This window comes from Melospiza melodia, chromosome 24 (assembly GCF_035770615.1).
Source record: "Melospiza melodia melodia isolate bMelMel2 chromosome 24, bMelMel2.pri, whole genome shotgun sequence".
Classification (NCBI taxonomy): domain Eukaryota; kingdom Metazoa; phylum Chordata; class Aves; order Passeriformes; family Passerellidae; genus Melospiza; species Melospiza melodia.
In genome coordinates, this window is record NC_086217.1 from 9,844,353 (window position 1) to 9,862,234 (window position 17,882).

A 17,882-nucleotide genomic window follows, 5' to 3' on the forward strand; every position below is an offset into this window, starting at 1 on the left:
AGGGAAATGGAGTTTCTAATTTGAATTCCTCTGAAATTCAGAATCAGCACTGTGGCTGCTGCAGGGATGCTGATGGTGGGGTTCTGTGCTGGCAGAATCCCTTCCCCCTAATCCTCCTGACATCCATCTCCTCCTGTGTCTCTTGACTGGTCAAGGAAACACAAAGTACTAATTGATTTCACAGCTATTTCACCACTCTGACCATAAATATTTAAGTTCAGCACATCAGGAAATACTCTGTACAAGATAACCACTTTCTGCCTGAGAGGAGCTGTCAGACCTGGGATCCCACCAGCTTAACCTCTGCACACTTCTCAAATTGCACAGCACAAGAAAATTAACAACAATTCCAGCCCATTATACACCCAGGTAACAGCAAGTGGCAACTTTCCCACTCAGAGGAAAGGGAAAACATTATTTTGCAGCACTCCAAATTGGAGGGTTCACTTTGCTGAAGGCAGCACTGCATTCCCCTGCAGAGCTGGGACCGGGGACACCAGCTGAGCTGGCCCTGCAGGGTCCTTGCAGCTGTGGGCTCTCTGGTCCCTCTGTGGGCAGGTCCTGCAGGGGCAGCGTGGGCTCCCTCAGGCCCCACAGGAGTCACCACATTCTTCCCCAAGTGCTGCTGAAAAGAGCTCATTCTCCAGGCTGGAGTGCAGCCCACTCACAGGATTCTACTCCAGATACCTTCAAGAGTTTATTTAGGTTTAGCTCCTTTATCTCCACCCAGCAGGGATGTGACAGTGCAAATGAATTCTCATTAAAATCTGTTAGAAATTTCTAAATTTTAGCCCTGAAACCATGGGCTGAAACACCCCTGCAAGTGAAACAGGAACCTTCCTTTGAAGTTCATAACAGAACTAGTTAGCAAACTGTCAGTCACAATAATGTCTTCAGAGACAAAAGAAAATCAGCCAATTAAACAAAATAAAAGCAAATCTGTTTTTAAGTTAACAGACTAATTTCCTCTCACTTACTGGATGTTTTGGTAAAAGGTTTATTTCCTTATATGAAATTTCCAAATAAAGTAAAATAATTTGCTCCAGCATTGAGCCACACTGAGCATTCTGGTATTGACAAAATGTTCTTTGGCATTAACTGCCACAAGACAATTGCCACAGAAAGGACACTTTAATTTGTAATATTGGCTTCATTTATGTTTTGACAGAAGAAAATGAAATACTACTCTGGTTGTTCTGATATCCTGCTGCAAGCAACAGCAAATGGGAAAAAAACAAGGGTGTAGAATGCACAATATTTCACTCTGAAAAGCATGAATTAGCAACTGGGAAAAAAACAAACTATTTTTCATTCCAATTTCAGAGATGACAAAATTCACCTTAGACACTAATTTACTTGTCTGTGTATAAATCTCCCCAATTCCAACAAACATTCAATTACAGCCAGAAATGCTCCAGCCAGAGCTGCCTCTTGCTCAGTGCCCAGCGAACAACTGAGTCTCTTGGACCAGGATCCAGCCTCTTGCATCAAATCTGCTGCCAAACAAATCAAGACTCCTGAAAGCTCAGTATGCACAAAGACCAGATTTTAATATTCATATATTTGAATTATATCCAAATCACCACATGTGCTTGTTTTCAATTCTTTAGACCTCAACTACTGAAATACAAATCATATCCAGACTTAACTCTAAGCTCATATTTATGCCAGTGCCTTAAAGCACGACTGGGTTTCTCATGATCATATTTTCATTTCAGACCCACTGCAGTTGGTTCAGGCCTCAGTGTCATTTCCAGTGACTTGAAAGCTGCACAGGTATGGCCAAGTCATGGAATACTCAAGGCAAATTATGGATTTATTACAGCAACTCCACTCAAGGCTGGATCTCTCAGCTTTTGGAAGAGAATTTCAATGACAGGAGCTCTCCTGAGGTGAGGAGCAGCAATTTGTGGCACCTGTGCAGGACATGGCCTGGAGGAGACCACAGTGGTTTTACAGAAAGGTCAGCAAAAAGCTTCAAAACCTCATGAGTCCCTTCCCAAAACTCAGTGAATGGTCTGTGATTTCCTGAAAATGCCAAATAATCCTTTAAATAAATGTGTGCTGACAGCTGGGTGAACCTATGGAGGACTGGATTAAAGCAGCATTGTTTGCTCCCAGTGAAATATTTGCTGATCTCAGCAACACCCATGTTTGTATAACTTCACAAACTGCAAAGTTTAGTACAATAATATTTCCAGGCTACAAATTTAAGATCAGAGATTGTGATCTTAATATCACAAGATTGTGAGCCTCTTTTTTAAAGTTTTTTGCTAGAATGAGCAAAATCTTATTTCATAAAAAGTTCTTTTTTCCATTAACTAGGTTTTTCTTAAAAAAATGACTACTCCTGCTGATTACATTGCATTAATTCACAAATATACCCAATATACCTGCAGAAGTTAAATGGTGCCATCCATGGAGTTGGAGCCATCCAAACCCAGTGGTAAAAAATGTGGAGACAATTTCTTTTAAGGAACTAAAAGGTTCTTGAAAGGGTCAGTGCTTACCTCTGGTGCAATGTAGTCTGGAGTGCCACAGAAGGTCCTGGTTGTTACTCCATCCAACATGTGCTCCTTGCACATTCCAAAATCAGCAATCTTAATGTGTCCTTCTGAATCCAACATCACATTATCCAATTTCAGATCTCTGAGGAGAATCACAGTAATTGAAGGTGAATGTTTGGGATCATCTGGGGTGGGCTTATTCTGAATAAGGAATATTTGCAGCTCTTTGGGGGCGGAGGTTCAGGGTGCACACATGTGGGGCTGGCTCAGCCTGGAGGGAGCTGGGCAGACATCTAAGAATAACCTTAAAATCCTGGAATGGGTTGGAAGGGACCTTAAAGCCCATCCAGTGCCACCCCTGCCATGGCAGTGACACTTCCACTGTCCCAGGGTGCTCCAAGCCCTGTCCAACCTGGCCTGGGGCATTCCAGGGATCCAGGGGCAACCAAACCTGCTCTGGGCTGGACAATGAATGAAGAGGTGGCTGTGTCTGACCCCTCACCTGAGACTTTTGGATGTGTAATGTTGTTAAACATCACACAGAAATACAAAACATAGAGTTTTCCATTTCCAAGAGGTTTTATTTGAGTGGGGCAGAGCACAGGTGTCAGAAAGGTCAGATTAAACAGGGCTTGGGTTTCCACCTCCACAGCAGCAACACAACAAAAAGAGTTCTACACTGATGGCTTTCTGTTTTAAAAATACACTGAGATGTTAAAGAAGCTGATCATTTGGGAATTTTAAAAATAGTTCAGAAATTACTTATGTCAGATCATACTCACCTATAAATAATCCCTCTGTTATGGAGAAAGAATAACCCAATAGAGATCTCAGCTGCATAGAACCTGTGTGGGGGGAGAAAAAAATCAACAGATTTCTTATTGCCTCATGCTTTTCTTCTGGCAAAATGAATTGCAAATGAATCATGGTAAAGGATGACAATATAGTAGCATGTGAACCATGTGATTTATATTTTATATGTATACAGGTGACATGAAAGACAAAGCATTTCAGCTGGACCTTAACAGATACATTTTAAGTATTCGATGATAAAATAATGCAGAATCTAAAAAAAAAAGGAAAATTGCTCTCTGGACCAGACAAAACAGTGCAGCTGGAGCACAGCTTTTTTTGCACTAACTCTGCTGCAAAGGTCCTTATCTCTAATCACAGATTGATGGATTCAGGATGCAGCTCAATGTACATTGCAATTCACATGGCATGAAATAATTTGCAGAAATAGTGTTCCTTTATCCAGCCTGTTAATGGATTAATTACACGAAGCTAATTAAAATGATTACCATATAAAATATAATTGCTGAATGCAGTTAAGAGGTATGGAATACTGGTGGCTGCTTGAAGCTGGTTGCCGTGGAACTGTGCAAATTACGAGCGAGAGGATTATTTAAAAATGAGATTAATTTTTAGGCTCAGCACAAGGGAGAGGAAGCAACTGAGCTCTGCAACACTCCATCAGAGGTGTTTGTGAACATGTGTGAAGATGCAGCACAGGCAAAAGTTGTCATGAAGCACCACAGATTTTGCCAAGTGTTGGCAAGTTGCATTAGCTGGAGTCAAGGATGATCTGACACCATCTCAGTTTGATTCCATGAGCTGTTAAAATGTTTGTCTGCATCTGAAACACTTCTATTTAGAAGGGCTCTCGTTTAAACAAGCCCTGATGGCTTAAATTAAAATGAGAAATTATTTTAACAGAATGCTTAAAGCAGTTGGTCACCCTTGATTTTGAGGTTTCATTAGCAGATGATTTATGAAACACTAACAAGTGGTGATGAGGTATTATAAGGATGGCTAAAATAGTACTGATGGATCTATTCACTCTTAAATATGCTACAGAACATTTTCAGTGGCTTACTCATGTGCCAGATGTACAAGCACCTGAAAAGAATCATGTAGATAAACAATTCCTAATTCCTTATTAATTCCTCACAAATATATCACAGAAATTCTTACAAGCTATACATTGAATTTATCTTGTACAAACTGTAATTTATATCACAGAGCTGAGTCTATCTGTACTGCCTTTTTCTATAGCACTAATTCAGACTGAAGTGTTCTTCTCACTGTTTTTTTTTAAATCTGCTTTTAAAAACAACATCAGAATATGATGTAACATCTTTAATTTCCTGCTGCCCTGCTTAAATTCTTGTCACTTTTCAATAAGCCTTTCCTGCCTTTGTTTGTGCTGTATTTTTGAATAAATACACAGTTACCTTTGGTCTATGTGTTCAAAAACCATTTTTAACACAAAGTTCAGATTTCAGATTTTTTTAAATACATGAACACTCACACTGCTTGTGGCTCCTTAAATTTTCCTACTTGCTGGATGTGATACATGAGATCCCCACCATTGACATACTCCATCACAAAATACAGCCGGTCCTAGAACAAAGTATTAAAGAGGCACAGAAATACATTAGAGACAGGATTAGATATTCATTGATCAGCCAAAAAGGAAAAAAAAAAGCATGTTATTAAAAAGCTTTTAGGATTATTAGGGAAAAAATTATAGATCAGGAAATGGAAGTGGAATGTTTTGTACAACCTTCAAGAGTAAATGATTGATGAGATCTGTCTGGTTTTGCCAATTTTAGTGCCATGCTTTTACAGATTATTTGTCTCCAACAGTTTCAAGAATTATACAAATATAGCTCAGTCTGAAAAATCTGTCTCTAAAAATAAATGAAGAAAAAAATCAAAGATGTTAAAAAAATTCCAAATTGCTTTGAGGCCATTTCTAATTGCTGCTAGGAAGTTTTCCTTTGGAAGATGGTGTGGATGAGGCCCTTGAGGACATGGATTCTTGGGGAATATGGGCTGATGGTTGGATTTGGTGATCTTAGAGGACTTTCCCAGCCTCAGTAACTCCATAATTCCATGTCATCCAAGAGGCTGGCACAGTGACTCTGGGCCATCAGATCCAACCTCACGTGTCACTGGGAGATGCTTTCCAATGTGATGGGCAAATATCCACTGCACATATTTATAAGGAAAGAAAAATAAAGCCCCTCAGTGTCACCAAGAAGTGACAGAAAACGGAATTAAATCCACCAACACTGATTCATGACTAATAAATCCCAAGGTATAATAACAGCCATTAAGACTTTTCAAGTACTATCCTCAGAGCTTTAAAAGTATTTGAGAACCTTTGGGAATGTGGGCTTGAGGCTCTGACCCAGCAAAGCAGACACATTTAGGAATTGTCATGCTGGCCTGCTCCAATAACAGCACAAAGGAAAATCTTTGAAATTATTTTTTATATTTAAGACACAAGGAGTAATTACACGTGGGATTTCTTCACCATTTTCTATGTGCAGAGGCTACCACACATGGGCTGGATGATAATAAATGTTACTGGAGTGATAAAATCCATGACCAGCAGCCTGGGAAACATCAGGGGGGCAAGAAAAAGACAGAGCTCACGTACAACTGTCTGGAAACAAGAGTGCAGCTGTGTCAGGAACGGGGGCTTATCTTGCAGTGCCAGGACTCGTTTCTCCACCATGGTGCACTCCACATCATCATCCTGGATCACCACGTCTTTCTTCAGGATTTTGACTGCATAGAGCTCCTCTGTGCCCTTCCTGTCTGCCAGCATCACCTGCAGGGCAGAGAAAGAGCAGAGTGAAAATCCCCCAGTGCTGGAGTCCTGGACGCTGAGAATTTTAAACTTGCTGTGCTTAAAGGCACAGACACACAAGAGAACACTGCATTTGACCTGAGGTTGTGGAGAAGGATTCCAAAATTGATTGATAGCACTGGGATTATAGGTGTGTAGTTGGTTAGAAGTGTGTAATATCACAGGGTGGAAAACTGAGAGTTTGGGATTTTAGAATATAGAAATAAATATGAAGCAAGATGGAGGTTTTAGGTTGTTTCTGCTTTACCTTCTTTGTCCTTCTTCTTGGGTTTGGGTGATGTTTTGTAATTGGATAGGAAAGTCTGCATTGGGGGCTTCCAAGGATCAGTTATTGAATTAAAAAGGGAAGATAATCTAGGTGTCCTTTCTTAATTGGAGAGTTTAGTCTTAAAAGACCTTGTAACAAGAGATTGTTGGCCATTTTGTGCCTTGCTAAGAAAAGCTGCCAAACTCATGGTTGTGGGACTGTTTTACTGATAAGAAATAATAAACACTTGAGTCTGAACATGAACTACCATCTCAAGTGCCTTCAATGCAGACCCAGAGAAACCAATACCCCAGGCCAGGGAGGGAAGGTCACTCAGATGCCTGAAGATTTAGAGAGATGGCAAGCCAGCTTTTCCTTTAATTTGTACAGACAAATTTGATCAGAACTCCAAAGTCACGATCCTTGCGCAGTTCAGACAGCCTGTGCCCAAACCCACGGGCTGGCTGTGGGCTCGTTGCTGAAGGGCTGATAAAATGTTAAGTCCCAGGAGACTTCTTCAGCAAAGGGCACTTTATCACCTGAGTTTTGTTCAAACAGGCGGGAAAATAGCAGTCTGTTCTCTCATCTATTGGATTTCTAATACATATACACACTATGTCTCGTTTTTTCCAATATTCACCCTTACCAATGTTGGTGACTTCCAGGACTGGCAGAGTGACCTAGGCATTAAGGGCAGAAAAGCAGACTTAATTTCCTTTAAATTGCCAAGAAGTGAGGATCTGAAAGTCAGCAATGAGTTCCCATCTTGCCCAACAGTCTGAGTTTTAAAAATTTATTTTTATTTTTTCAATATGCCAATCAGAACTAAAGTCTGCTAAGCCTTAGGGGGAATAACCCTACTCCTGTTAAGACATCAAAAATTCCTTCCTCAAAAATGCACTTTTGACTCTGGATTTTGCTTCTTAGAGAGCTGTTTATTTATTCTTCCTCAAGGAAAAGGAAAAAAAAGAAAAGGATGTGAACGGATTAATTCTAAATTCCTACCTTCCCAAAGCTCCCCTTTCCAAGCACCATGAGGAAGTTGAAATCTGTCAGCTTCACCCTGTCCAGATTGTTGGATGGCACACTTGAGCTCTTGTCTTCTGTTGAAGTAATGACTTTGTTACCAGCTGGCCCAAGTTTGGCTTTCTGAAGAACACACACACACATACACACACAAAAACAGCAAAGTGAGAAGAACTGCCCATTTCCTGGCAGAAGGGATCTCTGGGTGGAAGTTAGAGCTGGAAATGGCCAGGTCTGAGGTGGCATTCCCAGGTGAGAGGCTGCATAGCAAAATATGCACAGACACACCTTCACAGACTCATTCCAGCAATATTTTTGACATTATTGAAGGAATTAAAGTGGAAAACTGTGTTCACGTATAACCAGATAAAGCAGATACACTTATCTGGTTAAAAGAGCAAAACCAAAGCAATGCCCAGAAACAAAATTAAAAAAATCATCATTTACTTTCAGGCCAAAAGCAGCTTAAATGGTGCTTTTGTTCTGAAAGACCAAAAAAAAAAAAAAAAAAATAGAAAAAAGAGGCTATCCAAAATACCATGTTTTAATGTACATTGGGTATTTTAGGATATAAACAACCTCCTCAAAACATTCTCCTTTCAAATGGAATTCTTCAAATCATTGCATAGCAAGAGCTAAGAGGATTTTGACATGCACTAAGAACCTGCATTAAAAATCCCACAGCACATGAGAATTAATGCAGATGAACATGGCCACTTTCAAACCAGCAGTACAATCAACTTTGATTTTCAATCAAGGATTGATCTGGAAAAGGGAGGAAGGGGAATTTTACAGACAAGGGCTCTACCAGACACTCTGGTTTACAGGGGGCTGCAAGTCTCAGTATTTCACATGGGACACCATGGCATGGCTCAAGTAAGCTGCATTTCAAATCTCAGAGTTAATGCAAGAGAAAAAAGTAAGACTCACCAAAAGATAATGCAGGCTACAAGATAATATCCTTTTTATTTCTCGAAATAATCCCATATACCAGCAGAAGCAAAGCCAATAAGGTTTAGTAATTCCTTGGGATATAAGTGCTGTCCCCATCTGTCTGGTGTGTTGGTCTGGTTAATAACCTCTAATATGGTTAATTTACTTTGTGCCAGTGATGTATGTTTGACAATTCAGGGTAACTACTCTCTGTTTTCACAAAAGGGCAATATTTGTGTATTATCCCTCTTTCACAGATAAAGAAAATTACAGGAATGGAGGTTTATTCAAAGTCACACAATACCTCCCTTTAAAACCCATGCCTGACTTACACCTTTGGTACTGGAAACTGGGAGTTACAAATTTTCCCCTCCTCAGAGGGGTGAAAAACCTCAAAATTGAGGCACTTGATTCACAGACTCCATCTACTCCTGCAGTAATGACAAAATAACCTCCTGTCACTTGAAAACCATATCCAGCTTGGATGACTCTTCCTGCAACTTTGTAAGTGCAGAAAAATCTTATGCCCTGCCACAGGGATATGAATTTTGCAAGTTTAGATCTCTTTATTAAAAAACTTGCAATATAGCTTAGAATGGGGAGTTTCCTCCACAGCAATGTTATTATTTGTTTGCATGAAAACAGCATTGGAGATGCTGATCAGGTGCTGTGCAAACATTTAGGGAGAGCCAGTCCTGGATGTCAGCTTAAATCCCAAGGGATGTTCCCAGGGCAGGGCTGGCTGCTGGGACAAATCTGTGCTGGAGCTCTCTGGCAGCACAAAGCTCCTCTTGAGGCCACACAAGATTGAGCCATGAGCAAAACAAGGGGAAAAAAAAAAACAAACCCAAAATCCCAATATCCGTTATTGGTACAAGATAAAGATGCGGCTCAAGGGAGCAGCTTTGCTGGCCATGCCTTTGTGATGTTCCACAAATGGGATCTCAGATAAAGATCTTGCTTTTCTCATGCACAGAGCAATTTCAATATCCTCCTTTTCACTGAGGAATGGAGATCCAAATCAGGCTCTGAATGGGCAGCACCAGCTTTATTTCTTACACCTTTAAACCCACTGGGCAGGGTGCTGGCAGTTTGTTTGACAATGCATAATTCAAAACAAAAATCAAATTTTGTTCCAAAGCCTTTTTTTTGGGGGGGGGGCATTACAAACCTGCTAATCAGGCAGGGAGTGCTCTCTGCAGCACAGCAAACCCAGGCTTTGGGGTTTTTCTGCTTTTTTTCTCTTTTTTCTTTTTTTTTTTCTGCCATAAAAAAGCATGGCAGGTTCACCAGCAGGCTCCTGTGCCTGCTGCTGGCTCCAGAGCTGGAGGCACTGCACTCACTCAGAGTCAACATGGGCTAGAACTGTCAGGATCTGAAGGCAGGATCTTAAAATAATATTTGAGAACCCAGCCAAGGCCTCCCTGCATCCTCTGAGCACTTAGATTCAATGAGCAACAGACATGCTCCTCTCAGTCCCATTTTTCAGCTTTTTTAAAGTTAGACATCACTCTGAGTTTGAAAATCTCTTTCTGCAGATGGCAGATTTTTGAGGAGGACAAAAATTCCTCCTGTGTTCCTCAGGGGCTCCTCCTGTGTGCTCAGGTGGGCTCTGAGCTGTCTGACCCAGGGCAGGAGTTCCTGGATGAGTGACCTGGGATGGTGACAATCCTGGGCATCCCCTGGCTGAGCTGCCATGGAGCGTGAAGAGAGAACCCTGCTGGAAAAACAGGGCAGCCAGGGAATGCTGGGGAGCAACCAGACTGACTCAAAGGAAGCACATAGCCCCAAAGCAGCAGGAACTCGTGAAATTATCATAACCTTATCAAAAACCCATCACCTTGGCCAGTCACCATCCTCTCAGAAGCATGCAAAACCCCCCTTTTCACATTTGGCATGTGAATTCCTGTTACTGCTTTTTGGCTTAAGGTCCTAGTGGAAATAGAGTGAGGATTTCAAGACATTTCACTGAGCTCTATCATGAGTTTTATATCTGAAACACCTTGGCTGCAGCAGACAGAAAATGCCATGCAGCCAATATCCTCTTCCCGACTGCCAGAGCAAAACCAATTTTGCAGCTACAGAAGGGACATAAACTCAAATTATTCCTAAAAGCTTATTGGAAAAGACTGATATTTTGCCTTTCCTACCATGACTAAAATTGAAAATCGCAGAATCCTATTTGAACCCTCCTTTATTTTTTATGGATATTAAAACTTGCTGAAGTTGAAGACAGTATTCCAGGCCCTGGATTAATTTTCAATCCACATTCCAACTCCTTGGCTTATTATCTCAGATAAAACCACAGTATTGTTACAACCAAGCCAGCCTGCAGCAAACCAGCCAGGAAAATAGAATGTTAAAGATAAATTAGTCTGCACTGGGAGCAGGAAAGTTAATCTAAAAAGAAAACAAGACATGCACATCATCTTACTTCCTCTGCTTTGGACGCACCTTATCTCGGCCAGTTCTTTTACCCTGAAACCACAGGTGAGACACATCTTATATATTCAGCCCAAACTCACTTCTCCATTGAGTGCTAAGAAATTACAGTGTGCTACATTGCAGAGACTCTGGGAATTTGGTAGGAGATTTTTGGAAAAGATATCTCAGGTCTCGCAGTAAAAACGCTTTGGATTTCTTTTTAATCTAACGATTGTACTTTTAATTAAACAGGAAAAAAGTTATCCAAAATCTAATGAGAAGTGTGATGCAAAGAAGAAACAGAAGTGATTTAGGGAATAGTAATTCTTCCATTTTTTATGGCAATTGCAGTAATTCTTGATGATTCTTTTCAAAACTTTCTGATTTTCCCCCTGTGAAGAAAACTGAATAGGACAAAGCAATAAATGTGAATGTTGGTTCTTCTGCCTTCTGTGTGTATCTGTAGTAGAGAATCTCAGAATTACAGAGCTAAAAGACTGAATTGGTAATTTTCCACATTAGCCAATAATAAATAAAAGTTGTGAGGATTAAAAAAAAAAAAAAATTACAAAATTCCCTTTGATACTCTCAATCTCTGTAGGGTAACGAGTCTCCATCCAAGATGTCAGTGCTTTAACACCTTGCACTGCTCCCCTCTGCTGCTGGCTGAGACTGGCTTTGCTCCCACATGTGAACAAACACCAGGATCCAAACTCAGAGCCATCCCCTCCTACCCCCAGGCACAGCTTCAGGAGGGACAAACCCACCCCCTCTGCCACGGTCAGACACCCAAGCCACACAAAGCTTCGTGTGCAGCTCACTAGAGGAGGTGCTCCTCGGTTGTCAGGGAAACTCACTGCCAGCCAGTTCCCAGATGCCAGCAGGATCAGCCCTGGCACCACATTTTTGAGAGGAAAAACGATAAATGAAAAAATATTTACCAACAATGCTGAATCCCCACCACATGAGCAGAGTCCGTCCTTTATTTACTGGCCCCACCAGCACCTGGTTTACCTGGGAGGTAAAGGCAGAGCTCTGCTGCCAGCAGCTGAGTGCTCTGGATTCCACATGGATGCCAGCATTGCCTCCTCATCTTTCCAGCTTCCACCCACCAGCCCTGCTCTGCCTGAGTGCATGATGGAACAAGAGCCTGCCCAAACCCCACAGCTCTGACTGACTGCACAGGGCTTGTCCCAGAGTCACAGAATCACTGAACAATCTGGAATGGACCTAAAAGATCATCTCATCCCACCACCATGGCAGGGACACCTTCCACCAGAGCAGGCTGCTCCACGCCCCACTGTCCAACCAGGCCTTGGGCACATCCAGGGATCCACAGCTGCCCCGGACAACCCAAAAATTGAGATTTGTGGAGCAGGAATGTCTCCTTGCCACAATTTAATCCCTTTACAAATTCTAAACAAAATCCCTGCTCCTCACACGGCAGGAAGTTCTCAGCAGTTCTTTGCCAGAGCCCCAGGTGCTCCTCAGGTGTCCCTGGGTAAAGGAATCAGTCACCTCACACTGCCACACCTGGAGCCAAGGTTTCTGCTCCTGATTCTTGAATCAGCCCAAAGCCACTGCAGGTAACACTCTCCATATCACTCAGAAAAATGGCAAATGGATGGTGAGCAGTGAGGATGGAACAGCCTGGACAGTGAAAGTCCAGCTTCACTGCTCCAGGCCAGGGTAAAATGAATGCTCAGTTCTGCCTGTGGCTACCAGGACCCTGCACAAGGAGCATCGGAACAGCCCAAATCTCAGACAAACCTCAGATGCCACTGACAGAACCAGAAAAGCTCAGACTAAGGATGGGAAAACTGAAATAACAATGATTTATCCAAGTCTCAAGGAAGGACCCATTCAGTTTCCAGTCATGTACACACCGAGTGGGAACTTTGATCAATGTGTTGAGCCATTAGCAAGCCTTTAATAAAGCAAATAAATCCAATAAATTTCAAGTCAAAATCTGGAAGAAAAGCCCCCCCATCCAGTGAAATGTTCTCTGTCATTGTGGCAGCTTGCTTCTTACATTATTGCATTTCCAATTCCTCGTAATTAGAGATGTTATGATAGACTATCAATTTCCTACTTTCCACAACTTAATTACCAGGATGCTGAGAATTTGAAATGAGAGGAGTCCATTTCTAAGCCCCAGCAAGACCTAATGCTTCACCAGGCTGTTTAATCTTCATGCCATGACCTAAGGGCACTTTGTAACTCATCAGCTGAGTTTTGCTGGAAGACAGGGAGGTGCCTGGGACAGGAAAACCTCAAGGATTCAAGGGGTTCACACATGGATTTCAGGCATTTCTTGGTGAATTTACACTGCAGCAACATTTCTCTGCAGCAAGGGGAACACTGAAGAGATATAAATAACCAAAAAGTTGTTTATCAGCACTCTGAGATTCATTTTCATGATGACAGTGTCACTGTGGGGAACTGGGATGTAATTAGTAAAAACCACAATATATCAAAATGAAAATGTGTTTTTCTTTCAATGGCTAAAAGTTATTGAAAAAAGAGCTGGGAAAAAAATCATAGCATTCCCATTGCTAGCAAAAAGGCATGGGGACAAATGGGACGTTTCATAAAGATATAAATGAGGTGGGTGATAAAACTCTACCTGGGACTCAAATACCAACTATTTCATGTCTTTAGTTTACTTTTCCCCTCATTTCCTCTCCTCCTCCTCTTAAAATTGTTTTGTATTTACCCTGTTAATTACTAATAGTAAATTTATTTAAAGGATTTGCCTGCAACAAAGATTTGTGTTGTATGTGAACAGGATTAAAAATGCCTTTTGCAGGAAGCATGTCCAATCCAGGGGAACCCCACTCCTGAAGCCACCAAAGTGCAGGGCTGAGCAATCCCGAGGTGAGCAGAGCAGAACCTGCTTTTACACCTGCAATTATAAAGTATTTTGATTAGAGGGATAAATCTCATCAGTTATCAAACTTGAATAAAGGGTCGTGGGAAAAATATTATCCTGAATTTTACTGAAATTATGGATTAAATTAACAGGTTTGTATTTTCTAAGGATATATATCCACAAACATTGTGGATGATTTCCTTCTTTTCAGGCCTTTTGCAGGAGCCAGCTCAGCTCTGGGAGCTTTTCCCTGTTCTTTGCTGACCTCTTGTGGTTTCTCACTCTGAAGAGAAATTATTTTCTCAACCTCAACTTTACTTAGGATAAAGAAAAAAAGGGAATCTGAAAGGACAAGACAACAGTTTAATACATCATGGAGCTCCTCAACAGATCTTTTTTGTGGGTTTGTAACAACATTCCCTATTCAGTTATTTTCCTTAAACCTTTTTTGTCCTGCTGGATAGAAGTTAGAGCTGTGTGAAGTACCTGAACACATGATTTCTAAAATATTCCCAAATGTGCCAGGCACAAGGTGGAGGGAACCATATTCCCTGGAAAATTAAGACAGTGAAGTCAAAGGACTATGAAAGACATTGGGAAAGGGATGGATCTATCCCCAGACAGGAATTCCAGGGGATATTGCCCTGGACAACAATGTCTGTCTGTGTGAGCTGTGAAATCCAGAGAGGGAAGAGTTTCCAGTTCCCCATTTGGCACTGTCAACATGTTTAATCTGTTTAATAATCCTGCAGCCACCTGAGTCCACTTTGTTTCCTGCCTTTATTGCCAAACACTCTCTCCCCTGCAACAGAGCAGTGCCTAACGAGATGAAATGTAATTAAAGAGGCTGCCTAGGAATAATATTCAAGAATTCTTGCAGAAGTATCCTGTGGTGGTGGTAATAAAAATCCCCAAAAGCAAATAGGATGCTACAACAGCAAACCCCTAAGTGTCAAAAGAAGAATTGCTTTTCTATATGCTCTTCCATTCTTTAATTATGAAAATTACCGCTAGTTTTCAATAATAAAAAAGCCTAGAGTGTGGAATTTGCTTTTAAGCATAAACCTTATTTCAGTAAGGGAAAAAGAAAATTAAAATACTGTTCGAAAAGAATTTTTAAGGACTTCAGTTCTCCCTGATCTTAGAGCAAATCCCTGCAATCAAATCCCACCAGCCATTCAAAGCTGCAGAGCAGGACTGATTTTAAAACCTTGGGATTCTGCATCCAAATCTTAATGTGCTCTGAAATTATTTATCTCTCTCACACACACAGATGAAGGTGTTTTCTGCATGATGTTGAGAAATAATCTGTTTAAACACACACTTTGCAGTGGGGCAAAGGCAGGACAGGTGTGTGGCCCTTCCCAGTGTCTGATTATTCCATACACAAGTATTCACAATATCTCCCATTTGCTGTGACATTATAAATTGATTTATTTACATTTACTCATTCCTAGCTCAGAATTGTTGTGTTACCCTCAGGAATGCTGCCCTTCCTCCTTCACTTGCTCCTGCTGCTTCCTTCCAGTTCCAGCCCTGCAAACCTGGGATGGAACCTCCCCAGCAGCCCCACACCAAGGGACTCCCACAGGTCCCTCCCAGAGATGCTCCTGGACCATGATCTCCAGGGCCATGGCCTCCTGAACCAGGATCTCAGGGCACAGGGATCTCCTGGACCATGATCTCCTAGGCCATGATGTCCTGGATCATGATCTCCTGGCACAGGGATCTCCTGGCACAGGGATCTCCTGGGCCATGATGTCCTGGACCAGGATCTCCTGGGCCATGATCTCTTACACCATGATCTCCTGGATTAAGATCTCCTGGATGAAGATCTCCTGGACCAGGATCCCCCCAGGAATGCCCCCGGGCTGAGCTCAGGGCTCAGCCTCACTGCAGCAGCAGGGCAGGGGATTTGTGCTGATTTACCCAGAAAAGACAGAAAATAAACAAGAAAGCGTTTTCCCACGAAGAACCCTGAATTGCAGAGTGTCCCCAGAGAAACAGAATGCCAGCTTGCCCTGATGGAATTCATGTTTATAATCCACCAGGAATACACATGAATTTTGCCCGTGAAGCAGCAGCTGTGGGAAACCCTTCAATCCTTTTTTTGGGTGCACTCCTATGGTGGAAACATGAATTAACCAAGGACTTTTGTCAGCTTCCGTCAGTGCTCTTCAAGGCCTGGATTTTCCAATGAGGTGACAAAACTTCCTATTTCTGCCAGATGCATTTTATCAGGGTGACTTTTGCTCTGGTTTAAAAATGCATTTAAGCAGAGAAACTTCCAACTTCCCAGCAGAAAGCAAATTTCACCAATGAAACCACCAGGTGATTTCATTTTCAAAATGAAGAGTTGTAAAGGACTGAGGAAGGGCAGTTCTCTTCTGCTCAGACTTTTCTGAGATAAAAAATCAAGGTTAAGGAAAGTGGTTAGTTTAATTTTTCTGGTTCAGTGTTAGAACATTTGTGAAAATCATGCATTAATAATATAAGCAACTCTTTAAAAATAATATGTTTTTATATTAAGTTTTTAAGTCTTGAATGATAATGTAAAGTGCTCCAGGTCAGCTTCAGTTGTAAAAATACTATTTGAAGATGATAATGGCTTCAATAACCTTAGATTCTTAGAACACAGTTTACAACTGTGTTTTTTTTACAGGAGCTTCAAATTTTAATCAAAATTGTAACTTCACCAATGTATGAGACAGAAAGTGTGGTTTGTGCCAGTGGCCTTTGCCCTAATAAAGCAAGATAATTTGTTAGAGATACATGCAAATAGAAACAAAACACATTTAAATTCTCAATGCTGAGATGCAACTTTATGGCAGTAACTCAGTGATGTGGGAATAGTGAAAGGAGCAAAATGAGAAATAAAGAGGTGAGTTGGTATTTCAGGTATCAGAGCATCTGTGCACATGGGTAATATCTCCTACAATATAACAGTAACATCCAGCAATAGATGTACTATGTTAAATCATAAAACATGCATGCTCTAAATTTATCTTTTTAAATATACAGTGACCACGAGCATTATTTCATCTGTGAAAGTTACTTCAAGTTCCATGAATGTCTTTCAAATTAAAGATGCACCTTTTTCCATTTTCCATGAGTAGGTGGCACTCATTTAACGAATTCCTCCAAAAAAAAGGCACAATGCAGCTGCTCAGGTTTGATCACTCTATTTTTTTGTAGTAAATTCTAATTTGGGGATCATTTTATGACAAATTATGGAACAAATTGTGAATACTTCATATTTATTTTAAAAATAAATTTTAAAAAATTATACATAATATTTCATTAATATGAAATATCATTATTATGAAATATAATTATTATGAAATTACAGTATTATGAAGCTCAGGTTTGATCACTCTTTTTATTTTTTGTAGTAAAATTCTAATCTGGAGATCACTTTATGACAAATTATGGAACAAATTGTGAATACTTCATACTGATTTTTTAAAAAATAGATTTAAAAATATATACATCACAATATTTCATGAATATGAAATATCATTATTATGAAGTTCAGATTTGATCACTTTTTTTTTTTTGTAGTAAAATTCTAATCTGGGGATCACTTTATGACAAATTATGGAACAAACTGTGAATACTTCATACTGATTTTTAAAAAGAAATTTAAAAATACTTAATAATATTTCATGAATATGAAATATTATTATGAAGTATTATATAGTATTATATTAAATCTCTATAGTATTATATATTTCATATATATTATTATATATATTTATGAAATATTATGAAGTATAATTTCAATGATTTATTGATATATACTTCAATTATTTACTGATAATTTAAATCATACTTCAATTTTTAGGGTTTTTTTGTACCAATCAGAAAAGCTTCAAGTGGAAATAAAACAAGTGCATCCTTAAAAACCGGTGAGAATGAAATTAAACTGAAAAAACTTCAGATGCTGGCAAAGGGGGTTGTGTGTAGGAGAACACCAAGGAGAAAACTACCTTGAAGAAGTGGATATTTACATGACAGTCCTGGAAGAGACAGGAGAGGGAGAAACACTGCGTGGTTAGTAAGAGGCTGGCACAGCACAGCACCCACAATTAGCAGCAGAAATAAACAAATACAGACACAGCAGCAGCAGCAATACAGAAATGGACACGTCTGTTAAGCACAGAAAAACCCAGGAGAAATCAAAGGGCGTTAATCACAGGCAGGGCTGTGCTG

General features: G+C 40.5%; 1 protein-coding gene across 3 annotated transcripts in view; it reads right to left on the reverse strand.

The window, feature by feature from the left end:
- The window catches only part of PRKCA (protein kinase C alpha), a 150,007-nt gene that overhangs the window by 19,091 nt on the left and 113,034 nt on the right, over positions 1–17,882 (reverse strand). Inside the window, exons 9-14 of one of the 3 annotated variants that reach the window (XM_063175865.1) lie at positions 10,829–10,852; positions 7,421–7,564; positions 5,956–6,129; positions 4,819–4,910; positions 3,290–3,352; positions 2,511–2,649 (exon numbers count right to left, since the gene is read on the reverse strand). In XM_063175865.1, coding sequence (XP_063031935.1) covers positions 2,511–2,649; positions 3,290–3,352; positions 4,819–4,910; positions 5,956–6,129; positions 7,421–7,564; positions 10,829–10,852 — 636 coding nt within the window. Of the gene's footprint in view, positions 1–2,510; positions 2,650–3,289; positions 3,353–4,818; positions 4,911–5,955; positions 6,130–7,420; positions 7,565–10,828; positions 10,853–17,659; positions 17,690–17,882 lie in introns of all 3 variants that reach the window. The other 2 variants (XM_063175864.1, XM_063175866.1) reach the window with 2 other exon arrangements.